The 25,721-nt window shown below is 52.6% G+C and overlaps 1 protein-coding gene across 1 annotated transcript in view; it reads right to left on the reverse strand.

Moving 5' to 3' along the window:
• PITPNM3 (PITPNM family member 3) overlaps positions 1-25,349 on the reverse strand; it is a 68,477-nt gene extending 43,128 nt beyond the window's left edge. The window contains exons 1-4 of the mRNA XM_054709254.1: positions 25,334-25,349; positions 24,848-24,943; positions 15,034-15,141; positions 204-251 (exon numbers count right to left, since the gene is read on the reverse strand). Of these exons, the coding sequence (XP_054565229.1) occupies positions 204-251; positions 15,034-15,141; positions 24,848-24,943; positions 25,334-25,346 (265 nt within the window). The 5' untranslated portion in view covers positions 25,347-25,349. The remainder of the gene's footprint in view (positions 1-203; positions 252-15,033; positions 15,142-24,847; positions 24,944-25,333) is intronic.
• Positions 25,350-25,721: the final 372 nt, after the last annotated feature.

Raw genomic sequence — 25,721 nt, forward strand, 5'->3', positions numbered from 1 at the left:
GGGGGGGTGGAACTCAGAACCTAGGGCTCAGCTCATGGGGCAGAGAGTGGTCCCAGGCCCTCTGATCCTGCCCACAGGCACGGTGATCAAGGCCCTACCACCTCCTGGGCTGTGAGTGGACAAGAGAGGCCCCAGGCCCGTGGAGCTTGGACCCATCCAAGGAAAGGAAAGATGGGGGCGGGGGGGGGGGGGGGGTGACTCACTCTGCTTCTCCTGCAGGACGCTGGATGTGCAGGGCGCGCTCCCTTCTCCTGCAGAAAAAGAAAGAACCATGAGCAGGCCTCCCCGTCACTGCTGGCCAGACACTGGGAGGTCACTATGGCTGCTTCTGCCCCTCCACTCAATGTCCCCCTCCTGAGCTGGGGGTGGGCAGGCATCTCTCCCAGCCCCTCAGGCCCTGCCCCACCCTGTCCCACTTAGCTCTGGGTTCTTCATGCAAGACAAAGCATGCCCATCATTGCCTGGGGACAAGGGGGCAGGCGGGAGTGGGGGTGGGGAGAATGGCCGCCTTCCTCCTGGGCCTTCTTCTCTGGCACTTCCTCTCTCCCCACCTCCATACAGCTGCTGCTGCCCTGGCGCTGCCCCCTATACACTTACTTACCTGCAGACCACTGCCAAGTCTGCCTCTAGTCCAGCCCCCTCTTCTAACTGTTTGATCCAGATCTCCTGCTCCTCCTGGACATCAGCTCTGGATGCTTCTGGGCCGCACACCCTCACCACGCCACCGCGAGGGTCCCGGTGCTGCCTCAGCCCAAGGCCCCACCTCAGCGAAGGCACCGTTTCCTCCCCCGGCTGGGTGTTGGCCACAACCCTTTCCCTCTTTTGTCCCCACATTCAGTCAGTCACGGGGGGTGTGGGGTCTGCCTCCTAATCTCCTCCACACGCCATCCCCCTTCGAGAGACGTCGACTCCACGATGGGAGGCATTTCCGTGTTTTTCACGGCGGGGTAGGGGGTGGGGGTCCGTGTTGTTCACGGGGGGTGCCCCAGGCCTAGAACAGTGCTTCTCAATATTTGTCAAATGAATAAGTGAATGAAACAAGCCCCTCTCCTCCGACACACAGACGCATGCTACCCAAATACAGAACTCCATCCTGGCTTCTCAGAATAGCTCCTTCCTTTTAATGCAGAGCGCTTTTTTCTATAATTGCAAAGTAATACAAGCTTCTTACTGGACATTTGGAAAACACTAACAAACCTTAATAAGGAAAAGGTTCCTCACAATCCCATCACTGGCAGAAAACCACTGACCCCATTTATGTCATTCCTTCCTGTGTGTCCCATCAGATTAGCTCTGTATTTCCAATAAATAGGTCAATGGCTGGCTCATGGAAGGCATCGTACATGATAAAGAAGCACAAAATACACCTTCCGTACTTCAAGTTGAAGCATAAATAGCCCCCAAACCTTTAAAACATCATTCCAATGGCTACAGAATCAGCTATTGAGATGATATATCGTGGTTGACTTTGACATTATCCCATTGGTGGAAAGTGTCTAAATTGCACCATTGTAATTGCTGCTGCAATGAACATCTTTGGGATAGGAGCTCTTTCAGCATTTTCTGTGATTTCCTTAACGTACATCCACCGAGCCCTGGCTGGTGTCGCTACGTGGTTAGAGCATCAGCCCGTGCGCTGGAGGGTCTCGGGTTCGATTCCCAGTCAAGGGCATGTACTTGGGTTGCAAGTTCAATCCCCAACTCTTAGTCGGGGCGAGTGTGGGAGGCAACGAGTTGATGTGTCTCTCTCACATCAATGTTTCTCTCTCCCCCTCCTTCCCTTCCACTCTCTCTAAAAATCAATGGGAAAAAATATTTTCAGATGAGAATTACCAACAACAACAAAAAAGACATCCACTGAAGGAGACTTCTGGGTCAAAGGACAGGAACCTTAAGGCCCTGATGTCACCGCCCGCTTGCTTTCCCGTGAGGCGCACCTTCTGATTTGCACACCCACCTGCCGCAGAAGGCACCTGCTGTCCTCAGCAGATACCTCCCTGGCCCTGGCATTGGTCTGTTGACTTTCTCTGCCTCTGGCTTCTCCAGATTCATCTTTCTAGAGCTGGCACTCCGGTGGCATCCCATCATCAAATTCCGAGCCTGGCAAGCAAGGCCCTCCATACAGCTGCCCTGTCCCCAGGCCCGGGTCCCGCCGCCCCTCCTGCTCACCCTGCACCAGCCGGGTCACACAGCCTGCACACCTTTACCTGTTCTTCCTCCCACTTCCCTCTTTCAGACTCACAGTGGCCTGCGGGGAGGTGAGAATCCACCCTGCGGCCATCTCTTCCATGAGGTTTCAACTCTTCCCCAGAAACCTCCATTTTCAGGACCTCTGTCCTCACAGGTCAGCTCTGGGTCCCAAGGGTCAGCGAAGGCCCCTTCCCTTCCCTCTCAAATGCCCTCAACGCCCCCCCTTTCCCTCACCCTCCCCATCTGCCTTGGAAACCTCAGAAAGGGACCTAAGCCCAAACCCCCAGGAGCAGTAAAGCTCCCTATATCCACAGGGAGGCTGGAATCTGAGAAGTGGAGGCCTCACACCACGCCCCTCTGAGAGCCACGCCCCTCTGAGAGCTCAGCAAGTCAGCAGCTCTGTCTGAGCCCCCAAGGCTCTGCAGGCAGGAGGAGCCCCTTGGCGCCAGGAGTCCCAGCCTTTCTCAGCTGACCTGTGTGTTTGGGGCCTTGAATATTCCCACCTGTCCAGAGGAAGGTTGCCCTCTACCACCCTGAAGCCCCCCCTTCCACCCCCCCACCCCCACCCCCCGCCCCCGTTCCTCTGCCTTTTCTTCTCAGGTGAGGTGTCCTGGGCCTGGGGGATGGCACAGCAATGGCTGGACTGGGACATGGATAAGCAATGTAGAGGCCTCACCTCCAGCCTGAACCCAAGCTCAGATCTAGAGTTCAGATCCTGGGGCCTGATAAGGCTGTCTCTTCTGAACTTGACTATGAGTTCCCCTAAAAATGTACCGTATTTTCCGGTGTATAAGACGACTGGGCGTATAGAAGATTTTCCTAGGTTAAAAAGTCGTCTTATACGCCGGAAAATATGGTATCTGCAGCTTCCCAAGGACCCCAGGTCTCCGAGGAAGGAGTCAGAAGGGCGTGGTTGAAGTGTTCGTGTGCGGGATTCACCTGGGTATGTACCCGGGCGGAGGAAGAATGTTAGAAGGGAGGTAAGAGCCAGTCCAGGAGCGAGGGCGCAGTCGTGTAAGCAGGAGAGGCTGTCCTTGGGCCAGCAGGTGCTTTACGGCTTCCCTGTGCCCCGTGGCCCCCACCATTAGACCACTGTGACCCCACGGCTGCAGAGAAGAGGCCCCCTTCACAGACAAGGACACTGAGGCTCAGAAGGATAAAGTCACTTACTCAATGTTTAGATCTAGTCCCTTTGATACCCCAGTTCTGCTGAGGGCTCTTCCCGTGACCTCACCTGTGCCCCTGTTTGATGGGGGTCAGGAGCGCTTTCTCCAGCCAGGGCTTGCTGGGATGGCCCGGGCAATGCTTCCTGAAGCAGGGAGTCATCAAGGCAAACAAGGCTGCTACGAGTCAGGGGCTGAGCAGTGGGGGTCAGGGGGTTTGGAAAAGAGGGGTGTGCACAGGGTACTGGTGAGAAGTGTCCTGAGGCCTTGACTGACCCATGTTTCCTCAGGCTTAGTCTCTCCTGCTGTAAAGCCTGAGCCGGGCATCTGAGTGGCAGGGGCTGCTGAGGCCACCAACCTGGGCACGAAGGAGCTTGTATTAACAAGGTGAGTGTGGAACCAGCACAGCAGGAAACTGACCTCCCTGCCCAGGCCAGCCCCTGCCCCAGCCCAGCCCCAGCCCCTGCCCCAGCCCCAGCCCCAGTCCTAGCCCCTGCCCCAGCCCCAGCCCCTGCCCCAGCCCCAGCCCTAGCCCCTGCCCCAGCCCCAGCCCCAGCCCCAGCCCCAGCCCCAGCCCCAGCCCCAGCCCAGCCCTAGCCCCTGCCCCAGCCCCTGCCCCAGCCCCAGCCCCTGCCCCAGCCCCAGCCCAGCCCTAGCCCCTGCCCCAGCCCCAGCCCCAGTCCTAGCCCCTGCCCCAGCCCCAGTCCTAGCCCCTGCCCCAGCCCCAGCCCCTGCCCCAGCCCCAGCCCTAGCCCCTGCCCCAGCCCCAGCCCCAGCCCCAGCCCCAGCCCCAGCCCCAGCCCAGCCCTAGCCCCTGCCCCAGCCCCTGCCCCAGCCCCAGCCCCTGCCCCAGCCCCAGCCCAGCCCTAGCCCCTGCCCCAGCCCCAGCCCCAGTCCTAGCCCCTTCCTCAGCCCCAGCCCCAGCCCCAGCCCCAGCCCCAGCCCCAGCCCCAGCCCAGCCCTAGCCCCTGCCCCTGCCCCAGCCCCTGCCCCAGCCCCAGCCCAGCCCTAGCCCCTGCCCCTGCCCCAGCCCCTGCCCCAGCCCCAGCCCCAGTCCTAGCCCCTGCCCCTGCCCCTGCCCCAGCCCCAGCCCCAGTCCCAGCCCCTGCCCCAGCCCCAGCCCCAGCCCCTGCCCCAGCCCCAGCCCCTGCCCCAGTTCCAGTCCCAGACCCAGCCCCTGCCCCAGTCCTAGTTCCAGCCCTAGCCCCTGCCACAGCCCCAGCACCAGCCCAGGCTCCAGCTCCCTCCAGCCACCAGCGAGTGAGCGGAGGAGTCAGCCACAAAGCCAGCTTCCAGATTAGCAGGCTCCCAGGACGAGGGTGATTAATCAAATGTGCAGCTGGCTAAATGAGACCCCACTTGGCCTGCAGCTTTCCAGGGCCCTGGGCCCCACAGCCCCGCCTCAGCTGGAGCTTTCTTCACAGGTGGAAGCTGCCAGTTCAGCTACACAGAAAGGGCTGGGAACTGGGGGCAGGGCCCTGGTCGCCTGCCCCAGGCTCAGCCCCGCTTATCCTGCCTGTCCCAACCCCACCGTCCTGCACGTGGGAGCCACATCACCTGCTCCAATGGCTCCCTGAGCGGTTTTATGTTTCCTCTTCCCAGGCCCTTCCGCCAAACCCAGCAGCCCAAGAGCAAGAGAATGGACTGTGTGGCTAAGATCAGAAGACTTTCACCAAACGCCGAAACAGGGGCGTCCTCCTAACTCTAAGGGGAGGGTTGGGTGCCGCTGGGGGGGTTCAGACAGATGGGCCTGGGGGAGAAGACACTGGGAACCGCCCCCTCCTGATACTCCCGAACATGCAGGCAGCCTCCACGGAGCAGGGATGGGAGCAACTGAACCCCAACCAGGCTTTGGCCCAGCCTGGTAACTCGGCCCAGGGAGCAGGGCTGACTCATATGCTCCCTCCCTGCTCAGAGTGTTCCCAACACTGAGCCTCTGCTGAGTTGCAAGGTCAAGGTTCACGCTCATTACCTCTCACCTGGGCCATCACAACGCCCGCAGCACTCATGCCCTGGCCCCTGCTAGGATCTTCTACACTGGCTTCCGGAATGATCTTTCTAAAACAAATGGCTCCTCAGCCCCCTGCTTACACTGCTCCGTGAGTCCCCAGGGGTGCTCCTGAGAAAAACCTTCTGCTCGCCTGACATTCAAGGCCTGACCCCCAGCTCTCCTGCTCCACCTCTTCTCCCTGACCTCCCAGCCCTTACACCACCCCCCAGCCCAACACCCTACACCCCAACTTCAGTCAAGATGAACTCTGCATGGTTCCCCAAATCCCCCTGCCTTCTCATACCTCCCCGCACATCCCTGCACCTGCTGTTCCCTCCGCCTGCTGCGCCCTCGTGGGTCGGCCCAGAGCCCAGACAGGCTTCCTTAACTCCTCCTGGCTCAGCGCGAGCCCACGTCCTCTTCCATCCTCTGTCCTTTGCTTCTACTCTCGTTAGAGCAATTTGCTTCCTGGACTGTAACTGCCCCACCCCAAGTGTGGGAGTTGGTCGATTCTGAGTCTATTTCTAAGTCATCCATGTGCCCCAACGTTGATGGGCACAGAGTCTGACAGAGTGAGGAGCAGTGCGCGTGCACTGAACGCGTAAGTGGGCAGAGAATGCACGAATGCATGTGAGCCCCTCACCACTCAGGCTCGGAAAGAGAGGCAAAGCACACCCCAGAGAGACCCAACTGTGAGCAGACCGGTCAGTGCTGCGCGGACAGCCGCCTAACCCATGCTGGACCCCAAGGAGCCGGTCTGGGAGCAGCTGCGCTATCAGGGAGGCTCCCGGAGGAGGTGCATGGGATTGCAAGAGCTAGAGATGAACTCGGGAGAAAAGCAGGTGAAGGCAGGAGACGGACTAGCTCACGTGGGCTTGAGGGTCAGCAAGCAGCCCCCGGGCATTTGGCTGGAACACAGGGTGAACGAAGAGGAGGAGAGGTGTGGCCCGGAAGTCGTGAATACCAGAATCAGATCGGACAGTATCCCTCCTGGTAGCCGCTCCAGGGCTGCTTGATTCTTGTAGTGATGGCGACCTTACTGTCCCCGGACAATTATAATGACTCAAAGAAAGAGGGGTTAGGATGGCCTTCCACACCGGGCTGGGGAGTTCGACGTCATTCTATAGGCAATAAAGGCCTGCCAACTCCACAGCAGAATGACATTACCGGGTTTCTACGTTAGAAGCATCCAGTAGGGTTGGATAGAGATGGTAAACGTGATCCAGCCTTTTTCTCCTGCTCCAAAGCCCTAGCAAATGACATTACAGATTTCCTATGAATTCATCTTTAGCATCACTGTAAAATAACAAGGGGTGTCCTCAGCAGGCCAGAAATCGTAAGGCATCGCTCCAAGGCAGAAGGCAGAGAGATATGATGGAGGGAGGGAGGGACTGGCTACATAATTTGCAGTGGCCATAAAAAACAAAAATGCGGGGCCCTTGTTAAAAACGATTTAAAATTTTAAGATGGCAACAGCAGAGCATAAACGCCAGTGTGAGACCCTGTGAAGTATGGAGCCTTTGTGACTGCCGAGGTCAAATGCCCAACTCGGGAGACAGGAAACCACAGCACAATCCCACGAAGGAAGGCCTGTGGCAGAGTGGGGTCGCTGGAAGATAACAGCAGGCCCATAGGTGGGAAATACAGGAGCCTCCTGCTCTTGCCACTGTCAGGGCTTCCATGGTAGAGGAGCCAGGTCTGCAGTCCTTCCCCCAACCCTTGCTTGTTCCCAGCAGGGCCATTTGTCCCCAGGGGTGAGCAGGGATGAATGTGTGAGGGACAGGATGCCCTGGAAGGCTGAACAAATCAGAAGCAAATGGGTCCTCTCACCCAGCAGCATTTTCTACCCGCCCCCACCCCCAACAATTAGAGGCCAGCAGGGTACAGTAAACAGACAGATAAGAGGGACCCCCAAATACAAAGTGGAGTACACGTGCAAATACTGCTGAGTATGAAAGGAAAACCAACAATGTGGAAGGATGAGATCCAACTCAAGGGCAGAAGGCAGGGCCTGTGGAGAAATGGATCCGTGGATTCCTTGAACCAACCTAGTGTCATAATAATGAATGGTGGCCAAATTTTAGCCAGCACCAGAATCACCTAAAGGGATAGCTGATACACAGACGCTGGGCCCCACTCACGGAGTTTCTAATTCAGTAAAGCTGGGATGGGGCTCCAAGCTTTACATTTCCGACACGTTTCTAAGTGACGCTAATGCTGTTGGTCCAGGGACCACTCTTTGAGAACCAAGTATCTAGACGCATGGGCATAAATCAGAGTCAGGGGGTGAATGGCAGGCAAACACAGCTCTCTGGAAGCTGAAGTCAGAGCAAATGTTCGTGGACACCTAGGCAGTGACTGCTTCCTTCCTCTCAATGGAAATGGGGCTCAATGACACTGTTCAAAAACAAAAAGAGCCCTGATTGTACTAATACATAGTCCCATAAGTGACAGCTCATAGGCTGTTAGCATAAATTATTCTGGAAGAGATATGTAAACCCAGAGCATAAAAGATTAGTGACCTGGCAAAGGCCAAGTGGAATTTATCCCAGGAATGCAAGGTTGTTCAAAATCAATCAATGCAATGCATCATATTAATAGACTAAATGACAAAAACCACGTGATCATCTCAACAGATGCAGAAAAAAAGCATTTGGCAAAATCCAACACTCTTTCATGATAAAAGCACTCAATGAACTCGTAATAATAAGAGGGAACGTCCTCAACCAGATAGAGGATAACGAGAAAAACCCACCGCTAAGAGTATTTAATGGTGAAAGACTGAAAACATTCCCCCTAAGATCAGGAATAAGACAAGATGTTGGCTCTCCCCATTTCTATTCAATATTATACCAAAGGATCTAGCCCGGAAAACGAGGTAAACAAAGGAAATAAAAGGCACCCAGATTGGAAGAAGTCAAACCACCTCTATTTGGAGATGACATCATCTTATATACAGAAAATCCTAAGGAATCCCCTCCAAAAAAAATCTAATAAGTGAGTTCAGCAAGGGTTCAGGATACAAAATCAATGTACAAAAATCAACTGTAGCTTGGCCAATATGGCTCAGTGGTTGAGCATTGACCCGTGAACCAGGAGGTCAAGATTCGATTACCGGTCAGGGCACATGCCCAGGTTGTGGGCTCAATCCCCAGTGGGGAGTGTGCAGGAAGTAGCCAATCGATGACGTTTCTCTCTCATGGATGTTTCTTTCTCTCTATTCCTCTCTCTCTCTCTAAAAATTAATTTAAAAAACGTATTTACAAAAACAAATAAACAAAAACCCTCCACAGAAGAGCTGACCAGAAGAACGGGAGCAGTGGGGGAAGAGAAATTTGATGAGCAGTTTGTCAGGTTAGAATGGAGGAATAGCCGAAACCAGTTTGGCTCAGTGGATAGAGCATCGGCCTGCGGAATCAAGGGTCCCAGGTTCGATTCCGGTCAAGGGCATGTACCTTGGTTGGGGGCACATCCCCAGTAGGGGGTGTGCAAGAGGCAGCTGATCGATGTTTCTCTCTCATCGATGTTTCTAACTCTCTATCCCTATCTCTTCCTCTCTGTAAAAAATCAATAAAATATATTTATAAGAAAAAAAAAAAAAAAAGAGAAAAAAGAAAAAAAAACAGTGGGAAAAAAAAAAAAGAATGAATGGAGGAATAGTTCCAGAACCTAGCAAGGATTAAGACATAAGAAGAGAAAGAGCAAGCTGAGACATGATCCCAGTGTCTGTCTAACATAAAATTTGGAGCGAGAAAACATAAAGAAACACTTGAAGAAATAAAAAGAAAACATCACAGCAATGAAGAAATAGCATAGTAAGCACAGGCATGACATGCTACAAAGCCTCACCCACAAGCATTGTCTGTGACTCCAAAAAAAGAATAAATATTTTAAAACATAAAGCTTCAAGGAGAGAAAAAATCAGTTTACCCACAAATTTGCCTCAGACTTCTCACCAACAACACTAAATGCAAGGAGGCCGTGAGGAATATCTTTAAAGGTGGTTGGGAACATGATTATGAACACACGCAAATTCATATTCAAATGAGAATGCAAAATATAGACATGTTTAGAAATGCAAGGACTAGAGGTTGAGCTTCCACATAGGCACCAGGAGGTCACAGGATCCATTCCTGGTCAGGGCACATGCCCTGACTGCAGGCTTAATCCCCAGCAGGGGGCATGCAGGAGGCAGCCGGTTGGTTTTGATATTTTTCTCTCTCCCTCTACGTTCCTCTCTTTCTAAAATCAATCTATACTAATAAAAGGGTAATATGCTAATTAGACCAGGTCAACTGGACATCTTCTGGATGTCCGACTTCCTTCTGGAGAAAGCCACAGTGGTGGGGGCCTAGGCAGAGGCAGTTAGGAGTGATCAGGCCAGTGCGGGGGAGCAAGCAGTTAGGGGCGAGATCAAGCTGGCAGGGGAGGGAAGTTGGGGGTGATCAGGCTGGCAGGGGAGGGAAGTTGGGGGTGATCAGGCAGGCAGGCAGGCAGAGTGATTAGGGGTAATCAGGCAGGCAGGCGAGCCATTAGGAGCCAGCCATCCCGGATTGCAAGAGGGATGTCCAACTGCCAGTTTAGGCCCGATCCGCAGGCAGGATAGGGCCTAAACTGGCAGTTGGACATCCCCAGAAAGGTCCCAGATTGTGAGAGGGTGCAGGCCAGGCTGAGGGACGCCCCCCCCTCCACTGTGCACGACTTTCATGCACCGGGTCTCTAGTTTAAAAATAAAAGAAATGCAAGGACTTGTAAAGTTTCTATCACGGTTCCTATCTGAGGTGATATTCTAGTGAAAAGAGGAAGTAAATTCAAGAGAAAATCATGAAGAAGCAGCAGTGAGACCTATACAATAAAGAGGGTGAATGTTACAGAATGTAAGTCATACCTTACTGTGCTTAACTGAAGGAAGAGCAGGAGGAGGAGGAGGAGGAGGAGGAGGGGATAACAGCATTATAGTCAGGATCAAACAAGAAAACCTGCTATCATTCCTATTACTCAGCATCTATCTGGAGATCCTGTGCAATGCAATTTAAAAATATATATTATATTCATGTGAAAAGCTCTCCAAGATCGACTATGAAGTGAAAAGTGAAAATTAAGTGGCAGCAATAACACATGATATGATCTATCTCTATAGAGATACCCTCCACATTGATAAAGTCTGCAGTGAGGTCTGTGATGGAAAGAAGTAGATAAGGGAGACTTTGGTTTTCTTTGTGCTTTTTTATTTACAATGAAAATGTATTCAAGAAATAAGGTGATTATTTGTTCACCAATGTTCATAGAAGCATTATTCACAACTAGAGGCCCGATGCACAAAGATTCGTGCAAGGATGGGCCTTCCTTCCCCTGGCTGCCAGCACCGCCTTCACTCTGGCCAGAGCCACCTTTTCGCTCCGGCCCAGAGCCGCCTTTCCACCTTCCCACGCTGCCCAGAGGCCCGAAGCAGCTGGGGTGGTGCGGAACGCCTGCATCGTCGCGATGACGTAAGCGTCCTGCCCCACCCCCAGCCACTCAGTGCCTTCATATGCAAATTAACTCACCATCTTTATTGGGTTAATTTGCATAGTCACTCCTGATTGGCTGGCGGGTGTCACGAAGTTACGGTCAATTTTCATCTTACTCTTTTATTAGTGTTGATAGCTAAAGGTGGAAACATGTCCACCAACAGGTGACGGAGTAAACAAATTATGGTAGAAACATACAATGGGATATTATTCAGCCTTAAAAAGGAAAGAAATTCTGACACATGCTACAAGGATGAACTTTAAGGACATGATGCTAAGTGAAACAAACCAGACATAAAAAGACAAACACTGCATGATGGCACTTACATGAGGTCCCCAGGGTAGTAAAATTCATAGAGCCAGATTGCAGAATGGTGGAACCAAGGGCGGGGTGGAGGGGGGGTGGGAATAGGGAATGGAGAGCTCATGTTTAATGGATACAGGGTTTCAGTTTGGGATGATGAAAAAGTTCTGGACAGGAACGGTTTATAGTTGCACAACTATATGAATATACTTAATGCCACTACACTGTACACTTGAAAATGTTAAAATGGTTTTATATTGTGTATATTTTACCCGATTAAAAAATGATAAATAAAAATAATGATGCATGCCATTATAAAAATCCTACCTAATAAAATGGTAATATGTAAATTACCATCACTCCGCTACGCCCACGATTGGGCCAGAGGGAGGCGCAGGGGGCGGGACTCGGGGTGGCCGGGGTAGCTGATTGGGCCAGCAGGACGCTGAGCTCACGCCGCCACTGAGCTCAGCGTCTGCGCCATGGCTGTGCTGTGGAACAGAAGGGGCCTCTGGGGCAGCGAGCTCATGTCCCGCCGCGGACCATCAAAAGCGGGGGAGCTGGGTGCCTGTCTGCTCTGGCACCAGGCCTTTCAGAAGCCTCCGCCGAGCCGGAGGCTTCTGAAAAGCCTGGTGCACCAGCGGACAGGCACCCAGCTCCACCGCGATCGAAAGCGAAAGCATGTAGGGGACCCTACACGTGCATGATTCAATCATGCACTGGGCCTCTAGTAGTAATAATAATAAATAAAGTGAACTGAACTGATGCTGAAGGATCCCCTTCATTAAAAACATATAGACTGGGCAATATATTACCAAAAAATGTCAATATATAACCAAGCTCAGAATAAAGAATGGATCGTACAGAAGTGCCAGAAACAACAAGGGAGCTACAATGCAGAGATGAAAGCAGAAGCCAGCCTGGAGGAGGCCCACGGAAAACTCAGATGGACAGAGGCTCCGGGACTAGAGGCTGAAAACCGCACGGTCAACTCCACACACTAGGCCTCAGCCTGTGGGAGCTGGTGAGGCACTGAAGTGAGCCCTGTGCACAGTAGGGATGGTGGCAGGGCTGCTCCATCCATAAAGGCACTTAGAAACACAGCACTCCTTAGGGGGAGCAGCACAGAAACCATTCACAGAGAGCGAAACAGAAAAAAGTCACACGTGAGTAATGAAGACCCTCAGCTTCTGCCACCTGTGGGCGTGGGGTCTAAATCTGCACCGCTCACCAGCATGGAAACGCGGAACTGTAAGTTGAGCATGCAAAATGTCCAAGACTGGGGAGACACTCCGGCCCAGCAGCGACACACGACCACGTTTCAGGGAAGGAAACTTGAAGGAGGCAGGAGTAGAGCTCTATCTGTGCCACCTGTTTTGATATCAGCCTTTCCCATGGAGTGCTTGCAGGCTTTCCTCTCCCCGCAAGAGCCTCGGAGCCTCTCCTAAGGCCCCCGCTTCAGCCTGTTTCATTGCATAGTTTTCCTCTCTGCTGTGAGCTCCTAAGAGAGTGGCAATGCCAGCCTGCTCCTGTTTATTTCCTCCACTTCTCGCACAGGGTCGAGCCCGTTGTGGCTCCATAAATGACTGTTGAAATGAATGAAATTAATGTGTGTGTTCTGTCGTGTTGTGGGAATTCACATTAGGAGTCTCCTGGGGAATGAGGCTCAGGAGCTGGAAACACGGCTGGTTCCCTCTTCCTCTCCTCCTCTTCTCTCTCGCCCTCCTGCTCCCCATCTGTGCTGGGAGGAGACAGCATCAATTCTCAACTCAATAAAGCACTGCCCCTAATTCAGCCTCTCTTGAGTACCGTGAAGCGTCAGTTAGCATGGTACCTGAGCACCATCTTTCACTCTTCTCCCCGCTTCCAGCATTCATTCCTGGCCTGTTATTAAATGCACTTTGCAAGTATTAGCTCATTTAATCCTCACAGCTTTGGTACTAGCCCCACTCTGCAGATGAAGAAGCTGAGGCTCAGAGAGGTGCTGTGACTTTCCCTGGTCACAAAGCCACAGACCGGCAGGGCCAAGGTTCAAACCCCAGACCTCTTACATTCCAAAGCTGCAGCTGCCGCCTCTCCCACCAATCTCCCTCTGCTTCCTTCTCTCCTGCCCTCCCAGTCACACTGCCTCTCGCTCACCCACTCCTTAGCTCACACTGTGTCTGAGTCACACATTTTTTGGCAGGCAAGTGAGGCTGGTGGTGGGACATGGGTGACCAGATGGGTGGCGAGTACAAGTCTGGGTTTGTCTTTTTGTAGCTACCAAGCATTGTCCTGGGGAAGCAACTGGAACCCATGACCTCTTGTGGCCCCTTGCAGGGTCCCCAAGGTGAAGGAAAGAGCAGACGAGGGTCCATCTGCAAATGTGTGCCTATGAAGACCGGGAAACTGGCCCTGGACTGGCCTTGACGATCAGACTCAGAGCCTGCCTTCCTATGAATGTGCCAGTGGCCGAGGGGTTTCATGGCCTCAGTCCTATTTGGGAGGTGAAGCCCTGGTCTGGAAATCAAGAGACTAGAGATCTGAGTGTGATGCTGCCACCAACTTGGAGGACCTTGGGCAAGACAGAGCTTCCCTGAGCCTTGGGTTTCTTCACTTGTCTAATGGAACCATCATCCCAGGCCTGTCCATTTCTCAGGATGGGCCCTTTGCCACGGGAGGGCTCAAAACCGAGGAGGCAGGATGGGGATGAGGAAAGGAGCAGAGGCTGCAGGCAGGACAGCCAGCACCGAGACGGCCAGCATCAAGATGAGTTTTTCTCTTGGGCTGGGCCAGCGCATCTCACCAAACAGCTCCTGATAGGATGGCCTTCCCAGGCAAGCAGCGCTGACCCAGACCGTGACTGAGGCATTACAGGACCAGGAGAGGAAGAAAAGAGGAGATGAGGAAGAGGGGAAATAGAAGGAGTGATATAGGGGGTGGGGAGGAAGGAGAGAAAGAACTGGCCTTAGGATGACAAATATGGAGGTTAGCACCTACATCTGGGATAGGTGGGAGCCTCACACCAGTCCCACCTTAATCATATACAGCTCCTCTCTGAGCCTCGGTTTCCCCATATGTCATCTCAGATGTTATGACCTCCTCTGCTACATCCTCCACTTGCCTTTCAAAGCCTGGCTCCATAGCTTCATTGTCAGGAACCCTTCCTTGAGCCGCCCTCTCCTGCCTCCTTCCTAAATCCCTGCCTCTCACCTCTGGGCCCAACAACCTTCCACTTAAGCCCGACTCCCTCAGGTCTTGACTTATACTGTGAGACACATCACAAGCCAAGGGCCTCAGTTGAGTCACCTTTGGTCCCTCCTATAAGCACTTTACACACAGTAGATTTTTAACAAACATTCTGTTAGTGACACAATGTGGTCTAATGGACAGATGGATGGATGCCTAAAAGGATATGGCTGCTTTGTCTGCTGATTAATCTTCTGGTCAAAACTCCTCTCCATAAAAAGCCTCCTGGATTAATTCCCAGCCACAACTCTGTCTTCAACAACTCAGCCAAAAACTTAAGGCTCCTGCCTCCTGCCCCTCTGGCCTGCTCCTTCTCAAAGGCCCCTCTAGGTGCTACCCTACTTTACCAAACAGATTCCAGCACCACAGGCCTGGCCTGGCTGTGCAAAGAGCTGGGACCCTGCCACCTGCCTTAGTTACCCATTCTCCTGGGGACAAAGGATGCTCTGTGAAAGACCTGGAACTTGTCTGCCACAGAAAACCCCAAAAAAGTCTCCATGAGGGTTCCTGCAGGTCACAGAATTCAGGGCTCACAGGCTCAGAGAGGGGAGGCGCCCAGACAGATAGAAGACCCCAGTCCTAGCACTTCGACCCACCCTGCAATGTACATATGTACACACCCTGGTCATGAGAGAAGCAGAATCTCACCTTGATGCTCCTCCAGTTTTCCCATGGTCTCCATCTGCTCCACCAGGTCATTTGAATTCCACTGGCTCATCCCGATGAGAATGGCATTCTTCCCCTCAGCCACCTCCTCTGTGGAAGGAGCAAAGATGGGCATGAGCAGGGAGGGCAGGGTATAGGTAGTCCTGACAGTAGCTTATATCTGAGGGAGTACTTATGTCTTCCTTTGACTTGAAGTGTCTGTAGTTATGACAGGTACAAGACATTCAGGAATTTTTCATCGAAAGAAAGTCATGAGAGAGGCTGAAAACTCACAGAAGGTCCCATTTCTAGCCCTAAGAGAGAGATTTCTTGAAAGGAAGTGTGCTTGGGGATGGAGGGGGTCCTTGCCACCGCTAGCAGTTTTTCTTTGGGTTAAGTACCTTGCCTTTTGAGCTTCAGTTTTTCCATCAGTAACATGGGACAGGAAGTGTCTCACTCACAGAAATGTTGTGAGGACTAAACGAGATAATGGGTGTAAAGGTCTTGGTACATAGAAGGTGGTCATAAGCGAGAGATATCACGGTTATTTCTTCACATGAGAAGTGAATTGCGACCTGGATTTGAGTGGGGCAGGGGTAGCTCTAGAGTAACTGGAAGAGCAGAAGACTTCTGCTCTAAGTGAGCCTTGAGCTGTGTGGAACCCTTAGCCCACGTCGTAACTTTATGAACTTATTAATGCCTTCATTCCCCATCCCTACTCCTCCCCTCAACCCTGTCTGTATCCTTGCTCTTTCCCAGTCTGAGCTTGGTGATTACTCTGAGAGAAATTGATGGGGCCCCATTACCTAACCACGCTGAATACAGGTCCCTGGGTCCCACACATCTGGTGTAGTCCCTCATCCCAGAAAGGGGCATTTCCTCAAGAACAAACCCACAGAAGTGGCCCCCCTCTCTCTTTGAAGGGCCTTCCTGGTAAAGAGCTTTGTGTCCTCCCTTGTAGAATAGACATTAAAGAGTGGTGAGGAGAATCCTCAAGCTCATGATAACCAAAAATAAAGGGACGAGACCCGTTTCACTGCCAAAGAACTTTACAGAGCAGGTGGGACCAATATGGTGGATCGGAAGCTTGGGCGCTGTCCAGAGTTCTGAATTCCCCTAGAACTCACTAATCCAGGACTCATGTCTGGCTGGGGTCTGGATGATGATGACTGTGATGATGGTGGTGGTGGTGGTGGTGGTGGTGATAATGATGATTCCTGAGTTACTTGATTTATTTGATTGCTTTAACAACACATCAAATCCTTACTATGCACTAAGATTATTATAGGTGCTTTTAAGATATAATTCACTTAATTTTCATAAAATGCTAAAAAGGCACGATTATTATTATCTCCAGTTCAGGCATGGAGTATTTCAGGAATTTGCCCAATGTCACTGTCTAAAGCCAGAATTGAAACCTAGATATACTACTTCAAGACTCCTTAAATCTGCCCAGCCAGTGTGGCTCAGTAGTTGAGCACTGACCCATGCACCAAGAGGTTGGTGGTTCAATTCTAGGTCAGGGCACATGCCCAGGTTATGGGCCTGATCCCCAGCGGGGGGCATCCTGGAGGCAACCAATTGATGCCTCTCTCTTATTGATGTTTCTATCACTCTCTCTCTTTCTCTCTAAAATCAATAAAATCATTTTTTAAGAGTCCTATAATCTTGTCCTCCCAATGGCCTGCTATGGGCCTCCTATATTGGCTTCCCAACACTCCAGCCAAGCACCACTCACACCCAGACAATTTATTCAGTGTGGTGTGTTCCATCTGGGCACCAGTGTACACCTCTTAGCAGCACCGTGCTCTGGGCAGAGCCCTGACCAGGTCCCAGTCCAGAGAGCGCTACAAGTGAGCCTGTTCTTTGCATACATCCCTCAGCTCTTCCTGTGGTTTTTTTCCCTTGAATGAGAATAACAACTCTAGTTTTACAACTCTGTCTAGCAAGATGCCATGAGGACAACGACATACTAAATTTGCAAAAGCTACACAAGCCAAAATGCTGTGAACAAACATCAGGTAGTATTACTCTGGGGGAAGCAGGACACCAAGGGGTAAGAGCTCAGTTCAGTGTTATGTTGACTCTTTCCAATCCTGCTAGATATATGACCTTTGACAATAACGTAGCTTTCTGAGCCTTAGTTTTCTCATCTATAAAATGACATCCCAGTCATGCCTATGTCACAGGATTGTTGTGAGGCTTAAATGAGACAATGAAGGTTGCAGTGTTTACACAATAACAGCACAGCAGTGGGTATCAGCACATGAAGATGATGGTCCATCATCACCTCCACCCCAGAGGTTGTGGTATATGCCCCAACATTCCCCACATATGCTGTGTTCTACCCCTGTGACCCCGCCCCACACCCAGATGGGGTAATCAGCCTGTAGCCCACTGAGAGTGCCTCTGTCTCCTGGCTCTCTGTTGCCCACTTGTCCATTCAAGCATTCCTGCTGCAATGAGTGGACTTCTGAGCACCTACTGTGTGCAGTGTGACATGACATGACCTCTACCCTATTTTATGAAAAAAAAAAAAAGAGTAAATAACTCTGGTGCAGGAAGATGAGTATGCTGGGGGTCCTGGTCCAGTGCCCGGTATGCAACAGGTGCTCAACAGGTGCTTACACATCCTAGCTCTCGTTTTTCCTACAATGTGTAAGCCCTATTCCTGGGGTGTGTATGAGGCTATCAGAACCAGAGGGTCCTCCCAGGCTCTGAGGTCGGAGCATGCCCACTTCTGCACTATCCTCGGCCTCTTTCCTCTCTTCCTACTTTTGTGCATGACCCTCCTCCATCTTTCCCTTTTGGTCTTTTGTCTGTCTTTCTAGTAGATGTGTCTTCCTCGCCAACTCCCACCGTGTTCCTCTATGCTGGGCGTCTGGCCCTGTCCCACTCAGATCGGATCTTGCCAGATCCTTCCATTGATCTCTGTCCCTCTGGGTCCTTGCATTTCTCTGTGCCTCTCGGGCTCCCAGTGTCCTCAGCCCCATCTGTCCCTCTCTCTGGGTGGACCTCAATCAGGCTCCACACTCTTTGCTCTTCCTCTCTCTTTATCCCAGCATCTGTCTCTCTCTTCTCTCTGGGAAGATGTCTCTGTCTTGATCGCTCTCACTCTCTGGGTCCTGCCCCTCAGGATCTCTCTGCCCATGCAGGTCTGTCGTGCTTTCTCTGGTCTTCTCTCTCTCCTTCTGAGTCACTGTCTCTCTTTCAACCCTCTCTGGTTCTCTGGTGTGTGTGTCTGTGTGTGTGTGTGTGTGTGTGTGTGTGTGTGTGTGTGTGTGTGTCCCTCTCTCTAACCCTTTCTGGGTCTCTCTCTCTCTCTCTCTCTCTCTCTCTCTCTCTCTCTCTCTCTCTCTGCTTTCTCATCCTTTCCCTCACTTCCTTACGCTCCCTGCTCCTCCACCACATCCCTGTCTCTCCAGCTGCTCCCCACCCTCCCTTCTCTGTCCCCTGCTCTCAACACTCAGCCTTCAGATTCTCACTATGTTCCCTGAGAGGCAGTGAGAACACACACACACACACACACACACACACACACACACACACACACACACACGACTGCTCCTTTCGGAGTCATTCAGGCAAATCAGAGCTCCAGGTCTCCGCTCTACTTCCCCTCACCGTGGTACGTGCCTCCGCATCAGGGCCCACAGAGGCCACAAATGGCTTCTCTGGATAAATGTCCTGGTTATTGATTTTGCTTTTCGACTTCTGGTGAGTGTTCCCTGCACACTAATTCTCATCCCCGGTGGCCTCCGGTGTGGACACAGTTTTTTCATCTATGTCGCTCCAGCTGAGCCCAGTCCCTGCCCAGACTAGGTGTCAGGCTGAATCCCATCCAGAGGCACCACAACCCGGCCTGGACCCCAGACTGACTCCAACCCTGGCCAAAGTCTGGGTACACCCATTTAAGCACAACCTCGGGTGCCATAAGGAAAGCCTTTCCTCCTCCCAGGCCTGTTTCTGCTGGATCCAGGGGCCTTCAGAGCAGGCAATCTCCTTGCCCCACACCAGGAAGAGGTCACGTCTGGCTCGTGGGGCGAGGGCGTGTCACCTTCTGCAGTTGGTCCGTCCAACACCGAGCATCACCCTTTGCATCAGGCCCATGATGCCAGCTTTTCCGAGGACCTGGATGTGCATTGCTCTGGGCCTCCGGGAGACAAGACTGCTACCCCGCCCTGGAGCTGTTTGACACCGGCCATCCCCTCGTCCACATCCATCACCACTACTCTCTCTTCACTGCAGTTGAAAGGACCCAAATTCTGCCACCGTGAAGCTGAAGCTGCCTTTCGGAATATTGATTTTAAACTGTTAAGCAAAACTCAGACAGAACCTTTGGCCCACCCCCCTTTCCTGCCCGAGAGATTCAGACAGACAAACCTGCTTCAGGAAGGAGAGTTTAGGGCAGGCGTCCTCAAACTACGGCCCGCGGGCCACATGCGGGTGTTTTTGCCGTTTTGTTTGTTTACTTCAAAATAAGATATGTGTAGTGTGCATAGGAATTTGTTCATAGTTTTTTTTTTATTTTTTTTTTTATTATTATTATTATTTAAATATATTTTATTGATTTTTTACAGAGAGGAAGGGAGAGGGATAGAGAGCTAGAAACATCGATGAGAGAGAAACATCGATCAGCTGCCTCCTGCACACCCCCCACTGGGGATGTACCCGCAATCAAGGTACATGCCCTTGACCGGAATCGAACCTGGGACCCTTGAGTCCGCAGGCCGACGCTCTATCCACTGAGCCAAACCGGTCTCGGCCATAGTTTTTTTTTTAAACTATAGTCCGGCCCTCCAACGGTCTGAGGGACAGTGAACTGGCCCCCTGTTTAAAAAGTTTGAGGACCCCTGGTTTAGGGTGTCATCTTAGCCTAACTTGCATTAAGTATGGTAAACAGGGGGCCTGTTAGCTAGATACCCCGTGTCCCATTATCTCTGAGTCATTTAGCAAGGATGTGCCTGCCATGTGCATTCCATCCTCCTTCCACTCCCTGCAAATGGCCCATCCTGCTTCTGAGATCTAATACCCTGTCCCCCGCTCCTCCAACCTTCTCCTTTGTCCAAAAATGTCTTATATGCCCATTGTTGCCTCTCTGTCTTTGGAATTTTCATGGGATTATCTTGCCCATGTAAACTCCTCATGCACATGTCCTGAGGCTACTGGGTCGAGCCTGCTCTCCCGCCCCCTCCTGGGGCAGCGGGCTGACAGCACTAAGTGGGCACCCCCCTGCTCACTCTTGGCACACGCGCCTTTCTGCTCATTCTTCCGGTAAAAGCTTTGCGCTGGCTGTTCCCACTGTCCAGAACACTGTTCCCCCAGATACTCACATGGTTCATTTCTTGTTATTTAGCTCTCAGCTCAAGGCCATATTTGAAGGCTTCTTACCACCAACCAGTCACTGTGTCACATTCCCTTATGTTGTATTGAAGGGAGTTCCCCCATTTTTTAAACAGTATTACTGAGGTGTAGTGACATTTAATCAAGTATACACATTTAAAATGTACAATTTGAGGGAGAACCTCCCTATTATTTACTAGTTGGGATGCTGCCTAATTCAAATGAAAAGTAGAATGTGCAACTTGATAATTTTTGACATGTGGACACACCTGTGAAACCGTCACCCCAATGGAGACAGTGAATATGTATCCATCACCCTCAGTTTTCTCCTGTCCCTTTTTAGCCCTCCTTCCTGCCCCAGGCAACCACTGATCTGCTCCTGTCACTACAGAGTTGTTTGCATTTTCTAGAGTTTTATATAAATGGAATCATACAATATGTACTCTTTCTCCATCTGACTCCTTTTACTCAGCTTGCTTATATTTGAGATTCACCCACGTGGTGCGTGTATCCGTGGTTCATTCCCTCTTACAGCCGAGTAGCATTTCATTGCATGAACATTTATCTCTTCGCCCCCTGATGTACATTTGAGTTGCTTTTGGTTCAGAGCTTTAACAAATAAAGCTGCTATAAACACTCATGGACATGTCCCAGGTGAAAGATGCATTAGGAGTTGATCCCCTAGGATTGGAAGGGCCGGCTCGTGTGGCAGTTAACTTTGATTGACTTTTTAAGAAGCTGCAGTCCACTTTCTAAAATGGTTGCACCATTGTCCACTCCCATCAGCAGAGTTTGAAAGTTCCGGTTCCTCCGTATCCTGTTCAGTTTTTTTTTTTTTTTTTTAATATATTTTTATTGATTTCAGAGAGGGGGAGAGAGACAGAAACATCAATGATGAGAAAGAATCATTGACCTGCTGCCTCCTGCACGCCCCCTGTTGGGGATCGAACCTACAACCTGAGGAATGTGTCCTGACTGGGAATCAAACCATGACCTCCTGGTTCATAGGTCAATGCTCAGCCACTGAGCTACACTAGCTGGGCCTGATCAGTTGTTTTAATGAGCTGTCATAATAGGTGTGTAGTGGTATCTCATGGTTTTAATTGCATTTGATGACTAATGATGTTGCGCATATTTTAATTTTTTGTCATTCATGCATATTTTTGGTGAGGTGTCTGTTCCTTTATGTTATTTTATTTATGCTAATTATCAATATAATTTACATGCTTGTATACTGTCTTACCACCACTGCCCGTCAACACTGCAGTGCAGGCTCCAGAAGGGCTGAGACAGGACCTACTTGCCCCTGGGTCCCCAACACCTGGAATCCTGCCTGGTGCTTGATGGGCAGATACTCAGTAAACTTGAAAGAGTGGATGAATGAGTCTGATTTCTGGCTCCTGTCCGCTCTGACTCTGTGTGAGCCTGAGCAGGTTGCCCAATTCTCTGGCCCGTTTCCCAGCCTGAAAAATGGGATAGGCTGTCAAATTCAAAACCCCGAGGGCCCCCAGCTATAACATGGCCTAGGTTTCAGGCACATCCCCTCACTCTGCCCTCCAACCTTGGTGGACCAGGCCATGGCTCCCCAGATGTCCTTTCACTGTATGGATAGGACAGGGAGTGGCAGCTGGTCTGGTCTGGAGCCTGGACCCCATCAGCCACCCTGCAGCATCCAATCAGGGGCATCGGCCACCCCCAGCCCCAGGCCTGCTGCCTTGGCCTAAGGAGCCGGCATGCTGCCCCAGGGTTGTATAGACCCAGAGGGCTCCACACCCCTGCTTGACTAAGCCCAATCCCTCCTGTGCCTTTCATATACCACCAGAGCCCCAGGCCCAAGAGCCTCCCCTCTGCTACTAGACCATGAGCCGTGAGGGTCTCTCATCCCACCTGGTAACCCAGCACTGGGCCAAGGGCTGGAGCTTAAGGAAGAAAGGAAGGGAAAAGCCCATATTTCAGGAATAAGTCAAAGAAAAAGGCCTGACCTGGCCACTCAACTCCTGGGTTCCAGCCCCTTCATCCCCACCCTGGTGTGTATCTTGGGAGGTCCCTTCCATGGTCAGGCCTCAGTTTCCCCATCATGCACTGAGGAGGAGGACATGGTGTCCCAAAGGCCTATTCAGTACTGACAACTGCCAGTATAGTCCCACTGGAGTGGGAACGCCGAGGCAGCAGGGTGCAGGGCCTGCACAGGTGAGGACAGAGACCACCCCCAGGTCAGGGTCAGGGCTCAGCCTGGCTGGAGAAAGGAGGCCAGGGAGGTGGCCCTTCAAGGAATGCCCAGGAAGCTGGACACCCATGGCCTGGCCCGTATGCCGAGAGAGCGGGCCAGGTGGGGCCTGGACCAGCTCCTGGAGCAGAGAAGAAGGATGGCTTCACCCCCTACTGCCCTGAGCCGAGGAAACATGCAGAGGCCTTGTCCAGGGAGGCCACACGGAGCAGACAGGAAGTGGGGAGGTGGCAAGTCAGAACTAAAGAGGATTCCCTGGCCTGTGGAGCAGCTCCTGTGGCTGAGGGCTAGGGATGCTCTGCAAGGGCGAGGGGGGAGGGAGCAGAGACACGAAGCTGGTGGGGAGTGCCAAGAGGTGGGGAACCGGCAAAGAGACAAAGAGTCTGGAGTTCTGGGGCAGTGAAGAGAAGGAAACACGGAGTGGAGAGCGCGAAGGAAGAGATGAAGATGGAGGGCCTCCAATGAGAGAGGGGTGACAGATGAGGCCAATTTGGGAACCACAGACTAAGCAGTGAGGTCCTGGGAGGGGAGGACGGGGAGCTGAAGGAGGCAGCGGTCAGCAGGGAGGAGAGCAGACGCGTCCACAGCTGCTCGCAGGGGAAGCAGGTGAGCAGGGCCCCGAGGGATGAAGGTGACGCCTCTGCAGCAAGCCATCCTTGTCATCTGGGAATACAAGCCCTGAGGCACTCCAAAAATACTTCAAATAAACGTGCCACAACCATCAAAATATTGAAGCCATTGTTGTCACACTGCGGCTTAGTTGCTATGGAGGAACTCGGCTCCCATGGGAGACAGGAAATGAGCCCCAAATGGGCTGGTTGAGGGTTGGCATCAGGGAGAGGGTTCTCTGCCCAGAGCCCAGCATGAGGGAGGCTGGAGCCAGACAGCATCCCACCACCCAGCTGTGCTTCCCGAAAATCACCTGGACTGGGTATTCTCCGTTTCCGGAGGCACAGAGCTAACAGGGAAACTGAGGCCCAGAGAAGGGAAAAGACTTGCCCAAGATCACAAACGAGGTAATGGCATGGGTAAGCCCATGTCCCGAGTGTGCTGCTCTGGGCCCAGATGTCTTCCCAGCACAATGTGCTTCTCCTTCAAGACCCCATTTTGCCAGGCATTTCACAGTTGGCTCTGTCTCCGAAGGAAGTTAACCCCCCAGGTATGGCGACTTCCCACAGTGGGCCAAGCCAGCCAGGTGAGAAGTGGGGACCCTCCTGGGCCAGAGAAGAGGCCCTTGTTCATTTCGCCCACTCGCACACAGCACCGGTGAGCACACCTGCGAGGGTCCTCTCTCCTGAATTCCAGACAATGCCGCCTCCTGCTGGTCCTTACGCCTGCCCTCCAAGCCTTTGCTCGGGCCGATCCCTCCGCCTGAAGTGTCACCCCATTCGGTGCCCGCTTATCCAGTTTCTACAAGGCTGCTTATTCTTCCATCCCCGCTTACAGAATGCCCCCGGCTATGTCCTGTGTGCTGGCCGTGCACTCAGCCCTGGGTACACACCTGACATCCTGCCCGCCATCATCTCTCCTCTGAACGGCCGCAACAGGCTTCTAACAGGCCCCTACCTCCATCGCCGTTCCCCTGCCATCCCTGGGCTAACCCTATAAGCCACTTACTGGATCTCAGGCAGCGTCATCTCTCCTCTTCCCCTGGCTCGCTGCCTCCCTGCCACGAGGACCCCCTTCAGTTCCTAGAAGGCCCCATCTTTCCTGCTTCAGCCCCATCATACCTACTGTGTCCTGGCTCGAGGCTCCTTGTCTCACTGCTCACCTGGCCTCCTCCTTCCCTCGGTTCTGCAGAGAGGATGTTAACGACCCCCCAGCCCTAACTGAGTTAGCTGCTCCTGTCATCACTCTGAATTAACAGCTGGTACTTTCTCCTCAGTGGCATTAGTCCCCGTTCTGATTGCGTTTCCCTTTGTGAAACTGTCCAATGTTTGCCTCTCCCACTGGACTGTAAGCTTGATGGGGGCATGACCATGCCTATGAGTTTCCCACAGTATGGGGAGCACCTGGCACAGCTCCTGGGATATCCGAGGGACTCAGCAAGCATCTCGAAGAGTGAGTGAGTGAGTGAGTGAGTGAGCAAATGCTGAGCCCCAGCCCTCGGGGGCCCCCAGACTGGGTGAGTATGAAGAGTGGAACTGAGTGTCTGAGTGGGGAGAGATACGAACCCCCAACAGAGATTCCTCCTTGGGGCTTCCAGAAAGATCAGCCACCAATGATGGGAGGACGCGGTTCACTCACCTCTTGCATCAAAGAATTCATCATCCGAGCTCTCCACTGAGTCGCTGAGGACATTTCGAAGGTGCCAGGGGGCACCGCCGCCCGGGGTGGGGCCACCTGCCAAAGGGAACACACCTGTTAACCAAGCCTGAGGCCAGCGTGAAGGAGGTAAACCAGGACGGCCCTGGACCAAGGGCCCGTTGGCGTCCTGCATGTCCCTGCCCTCTCCTCGCGGGTGCTCAGACCTCACAGAGCCCTCCCACCGCCGTGGTTCCAGGTCAGCCCATACCTTTCTGAGCTAGCGCAGCGGGGCGGCAACAAGTGTGCCCATCTTCTATGCCCTAAAACGGAGCCGGAGGCAGTTAGGAGAGGGTCAGGGTGACCGTGCATCAGGAAGCATAAGGTAACTTTCCCCGCGTTAACAAACGCTCTCCGCTGCTTAAGACAACAATGGCTGGTTTCTCACTCACACACACTGGTTGGAAGGGGCTTGTTCATGGTGGTCACCTGGTGATGCCATCGTCCCAAAAGGAGACCCCAAAGCCTGCTGAAGCCGGAGAGGAGAGCTCACGAAGTCACCCCCAGTCGTAGATGCTCCTTCCCGCAGGAGGCGCAGTGCTGCGCGCATTTCATTGGCCGAAGCCAGTCACGTGGCCACGCCCAACTTCAGGAGAGGGAGGAGGGAGAAGCGGACCCCTGGTGAGCACCAGTCACACCCACCACACACACCTGTGCAGACCAGGCCAGGGCTGCAGCCTCGGGAGAGACATCCCCGCACTAATGAAGGGGCCTGAGCTTGAGCTCTGCCCCATCTCTGTCATGTGCAAGCCTGTCTCTTTCCAGACGGCAGCCTCGGTTTCCCCATCTATAGAAAACTGACAACAATCCTAAACTC

Source organism: Eptesicus fuscus, chromosome 20 (assembly GCF_027574615.1).
Source record: "Eptesicus fuscus isolate TK198812 chromosome 20, DD_ASM_mEF_20220401, whole genome shotgun sequence".
NCBI classification, from domain to species: domain Eukaryota; kingdom Metazoa; phylum Chordata; class Mammalia; order Chiroptera; family Vespertilionidae; genus Eptesicus; species Eptesicus fuscus.